Source organism: Cynara cardunculus (genome assembly GCF_001531365.2).
Source record: "Cynara cardunculus var. scolymus isolate 2C chromosome LG 16, CcrdV1, whole genome shotgun sequence".
In the NCBI taxonomy this organism is placed as follows: Eukaryota; Viridiplantae; Streptophyta; class Magnoliopsida; order Asterales; family Asteraceae; genus Cynara; species Cynara cardunculus.
This window is the reverse complement of record NC_037543.1, coordinates 729,733-734,826: the sequence shown is the minus strand read 5'-3', so window position 1 is coordinate 734,826 and position 5,094 is coordinate 729,733. Positions and strand designations below refer to the sequence as shown.

The window sequence follows — 5,094 nt, the reverse complement described above, 5'->3', positions numbered from 1 at the left end:
TATATATATATATATATATATATATATATATATATATATATATGCTCTTAATAGAAACCCAAAACCCCAAAAAAGAAATCTTCCCACACATTCTTTTTGGTCGGGTATGTGGGTGTGGGTGTCCTTTAAGTGATCCCATGCCGTCACATTCTTAAATCTCACCTCACCTCACCTCATATCTCTCTCTCTCTCTCTCTCTCTCTCTCTCTCTCTCTCTCTCTCTTCCAGACGACCTAAAAAGCTGAAAGAAAGAGGGAAAGAAATCAGTATAACATTATAATTCTACTATTATATGTGTGTTGTGTGATATATATGTGTGTATATACATATATATATATATATACCGTGTGTCTCCATCAGTAGCTGGTGGCGGGTGGTGGAGTATTAGTATATGACCGCCACCTTTTTCCGCATCATCTTCCTCCCTTCTTTTTATCAGGAAGCTTTTCCGGCAATCAAGCTCTTCCCATCAACTTCTACACATATACGAAGATACAGCGATATAACTCTATAATTAAGTAAGATACCCTTTTCTTATTCATCCTTTCGGTTTATGTTATTTCATCAACTTTCTGCTCTTTGTTTTTTTTTTTTTTTTGTCGTCATTAGCTTTAATTTTCTCGGGATCTGAAGCTATTCAGACAGCCAAAGGACAAACTTCTTTTCACTTCAATTCCCGAGGAAAATAGAACCCTTTTGGGTCCCAAACATTCCTTTTGTTCTTTGCTTTTTTTTCCCCTTTTTTGTCTCCTTTTCTTGCTTCTTAACTGAAGAGGAGGTGATCTTGTTTCTCTCTGTACATCATCCATTGGTAGAAGGAAGCTGAACCAGATCCATCTGAAGAAATCTGACTAGCTAGTTGATCAATTAGAAACTATTTCTAAGGTTTTATTATCTGTTATGCTTCATCTTCTTCATGTTCTTCTTTGTTTTGTGTGTTTGTTTATCTAGTTTAGTTTCCTGGGAGTGATCTTTCCGAATTCAAAGATTAATCCCATGATCTGATCGAGATCTTGCATCTAATTTACTTTTCGGCATAGTTTATATCTGGGTATTAAAGGAGGAAAGAGTTCCAACTTGTAGTTAGTACAGATAACAAGTTCATGATCATCTATGTTTTCTTTTCTATTATGAATAAGCTCCTATACTTAATCTCATTTCAGGAACTTTTCTGTATTTATTTCCGGTTTGAGATTTGATTTTCTAGCAAGATCTCTGAAAGTAGATGATGAAGAAACAAAAAGGAACCTCTTGATTGTCTCTATGCCCTTCTATGTGTGTAGACTGTATTAATTTGAGGCCTTTTTGTATGGTAATTAACATTGTCAAGTTGTTGTTCTTTGATTACGCATTATTATCAGGTATTCACTTTTGTCGAGTGGTGCGAAACTTGAGTGGTTTTCTCAAGATAAAGCAAACTTGAGTAGTTTTATCTTGATCATCAAGTAATAAAATGGTGCTTCTCCCATGAGAATGCATGGCAGAAACCTTGTCCACACATTGCATTTCATTTCACATGATTTACATTCTACCCTACATGACCTTCCTTTCTCTCTTTTCTTGCTTTGTATCTTCATCTTCTTCTAAATTGGAAATTTCTTCTGCATCACACCAGAATGCTCTCCTGATCACCTATGAACATGCATTTGAGCCACTTATATATAAGCATCAGGTAATTAGGTTTCTCTTCTTTTACCGGAATTTGAGGTTAAGGATTCATATCGATTACATAAGTATTTGTGAATAATCCAAAGAAAAACACTGCATAGAAATTACGATATTCCTTCTTTAACTAATTAACCCTCTCAATGCTAGCTAGGAGCTTTTACTTACCTCTTACATTTCGCTTGAAGTGAGCATGAAAAGTGAGGACCTTGTTAGCTATATTGATTCATCCCTCAAGTTTATAAATGCTTAATTGGAGTCTATAATATGAAACGATTAATAATTCGTTTATCTTTATCAAGATATGCTGTGTATTTTATTGAGGATCCGTATGATCATATAGGTTGCTTTTAGTTTTTCCTATTTACTTAGCATCTGTATGTTCTTTCTTTAGCAGTTTATATAATCTAGAAAACATAGTGTTCAAAGACAATCAATGACACCTTTTTATGTCACTTTAGCTGACGTTTGAACTTGATATAGGCTCAGGATTCACAAAATGCCATTAGCGAGTCCAAGAACTTCGATCTTTGATGACACAATTACGAAATTCACCGTGCTTGATCAAAAGTGACATGTAACTCTAAATGTTAAGTTGCCAAACAATGAAGCGAGTTGCACTCTTGTCAATCTAGCATCTAACATGTGTTCCACTTCCTCTTCAAAACATTTCTAAAAGGATTAAATAAGCATACAGACGTTGATTACTGATTGGTGGTAGGGATACTGTAGTCATGAAATGAAGAATAGCTATAAGATAAGGTATAATGTAAACATTAGAAAGAAACTGGTATGCATCCTCCTCCAGTTTCTTAATCCTCATCTACTTGATCCAGTGACAACTGTTTGTTTCTTTAGTACTCATATATATAAGGTTGCTCAATGCTCAGTTCATATTAGATATATACGACATTTCTATATAGGTATTGCAGACTATTAAGATCAAATACAAGCAGTCATTAGATTCTATCTTTCAAGTCTTCTCTTTCTCCAATTTTAAAAACTCTAGTCTGATTCCAGAAATTTGGATACAAATTAAGCAACTGGGTTGCTGTGTACTCGTTCTACCTGTGACTTGAGATTTCAATATAATTTATCTGATAAAAGGTTTACATATGCTATTGAGAGTTTGAGACTAGATTGAAATAGTACATGATCTTTCTACTTTGTTTAATTGATGATCAATAGTTGTATGTGTACAACTAATTACCTACTGACAATGGTGCATTTACATGTTGCAGGTTTTGGACGTAACACCTTTGAGAATATGAATACCTTTTCGCACGTTCCTCCTGGTTTTAGATTCCACCCAACGGATGAAGAACTTGTAGATTACTACCTTAGGAAAAAAGTGGCATCCAAAAGAATTGATCTTGATGTTATCAAAGATGTGGATCTCTACAAAATTGAGCCATGGGATCTTCAAGGTAGCAATTAATTTCAAACATGAACCAAGTTAGAGGCTCCTGGAAATTTTCATTCCAAATACAACTTAGGAGTACCTTGGCAGAATTGTGGATGCAAAACTTTCAATGCCCGGATTAAGCACTAATTATCTTACGTTAATACCGTAATAATGTCTATTCAGATTGTTCCTTGACTCTTCTATGTTATCTTAACAGAGTTATGCAATCTAGGAACTGAAGAACAAAATGAGTGGTATTTCTTTAGCCACAAGGACAAAAAATATCCTACAGGAACTCGCACTAACAGGGCTACAAAAGTTGGCTTCTGGAAAGCCACGGGAAGAGATAAGGCCATATATTCTAAGCATAATCTGGTTGGCATGAGAAAGACGTTGGTCTTTTACAAGGGTCGAGCTCCTAATGGACAGAAATCAGATTGGATCATGCACGAGTACAGGCTAGAAACGAATGAAAACGCAATGACTCAGGCAAGTAGCATATCTATTTTTTTCACCCTTTCTGTTAGTTATTTGGTAAATATATCCAAAAGCTAACTGTTTTACTGTTCTAACTTTTGTTTCCACTTGGAGGAAACTCAAGAAACAATGGAAATCTATGCAAGATTAATTCCATGGAATTCTAAAGCAAAATTGATGGCATGTAGATCACTATTTTGCTTCTCTTCTAGAATGACCCCATTTTAGTTTTTTTTTTTTTTTTTTTTCTTTTGGAGGGTTGGGGAGAGAGCTAGTATTCTTCATTAATCGAAGCGAAAATGGAGGACCTTTACAACGATCGAATTAACACCTTTAATGAGTCAAACCTTGAATTAATTTATCAAAACCAATTGAAATAAAGTGTGTTCTGGAAATTGAATCTTTCATTAGTTTGATCACACGGGAAGCTTGAGCTTCATAACAAGATGATACAAGTTGAAAGGAAATCTAAATTTTGAGCACATCTAGCTGTGTAGTAAGGTTTGCCAAATGCCAATTATTCTGGTATACAATTGCCTTTAAAAACCAAGATATAAGAATATATTGATTTAAGATGAACCAATTCTAATGTATAATAATAACCCATGTGTTATGCTTTATTTGCAACAGGAAGAAGGATGGGTGGTCTGCAGGGTATTCAAAAAGCGAATAACGACGGTACGTAGAATGGATGAACATGATGCTCTATCCTGGTATGATGATCAAGTCTCATTCATGCCCGATTATGAATCCCCAAACCGGATATCTCATCCTTATACTGCAAATAATTCATACCAGCATCAATTGCCTGGAAAATCTGAGCTTGATCAAATGCATTACAACTTGCCTCATGAGCATTCCTTCCTCCAGCTTCCTCAATTAGAATCTCTCAGATTTCCACAATCCGCAGCTGCCAGCGTAAGTGCTTCCTATGGGAGCGCTTTCCAACCCTCAATTCAGCAGTCGAACATCAACTTACTTTACGGTGATAATAATAATAATAATCACAATAATAATAATAATGGTGAACAAGATCTTCAAGTGACTGATTGGCGAGTACTCGATAAATTTGTTGCTTCTCAGCTCAGTAATGATCAAGATGCTGTCACAAAGGAAAACACTTATCTGAACCCTCCTTCATCATCTCTTCAAATGGCCGAACACATGAACATGCTTCTAAGCGACTCTAAGAGCGATGAGATTGCTTCAGAAGGTGCCTCTATATCCACCTCCACATGCCAGATTGATCTTTGGAAGTAATTAATCAAAAACCCGACTTTGGACCTATTGTTACACCAAGGGGGAAAAGAGACATATATTATAGTGACTAGAATATATGTATGTACCAATATCAAACTATTGATCTAGTTGCTGTACATAATAAAACTAGTACCGGTGAAGCAGCTTTATCAAATTTGTTATGTTAAGCTATACCATATTATATATTATTATTTTGTTTTTAATAATCTGTGATTTGTTAAGACAAATTAACAAGTGAAGTGCTTATTAATGCAGCATAAAAGCTGCTAAGTCCCAAGCTTGCTGTT

At 35.2% G+C, this 5,094-nt stretch overlaps 1 protein-coding gene across 1 annotated transcript; it reads left to right on the top strand.

Annotated features, from left to right (window-relative positions):
• The first annotated feature begins 487 nt into the window (after nucleotides 1-487).
• On the top strand, nucleotides 488-4,807 carry LOC112529804 (NAC domain-containing protein 7-like). The gene is made up of 4 exons (XM_025141212.1): nucleotides 488-518; nucleotides 2,907-3,092; nucleotides 3,288-3,559; nucleotides 4,178-4,807. The coding sequence occupies exons 2-4, from the start codon at nucleotides 2,933-2,935 to the stop codon at nucleotides 4,805-4,807; spliced, it is 1,062 nt and encodes a 353-aa protein (XP_024996980.1). The 5' UTR covers nucleotides 488-518; nucleotides 2,907-2,932.
• The last annotated feature ends 287 nt before the right edge of the window (nucleotides 4,808-5,094 follow it).

Bases quoted from the DNA above. Each gene is read 5' to 3' on its own strand.
- LOC112529804 (XM_025141212.1), top strand. From the start codon at position 2,933: ATGAATACCTTTTCGCACGTTCCTCCTGGTTTTAGATTCCACCCAACG. The intron at 3,093-3,287 runs GTAGCAATTAAT...TTATCTTAACAG, and splicing joins TGAGCCATGGGATCTTCAAG to AGTTATGCAATCTAGGAACT. The intron at 3,560-4,177 runs GCAAGTAGCATA...TATTTGCAACAG, and splicing joins ATGAAAACGCAATGACTCAG to GAAGAAGGATGGGTGGTCTG.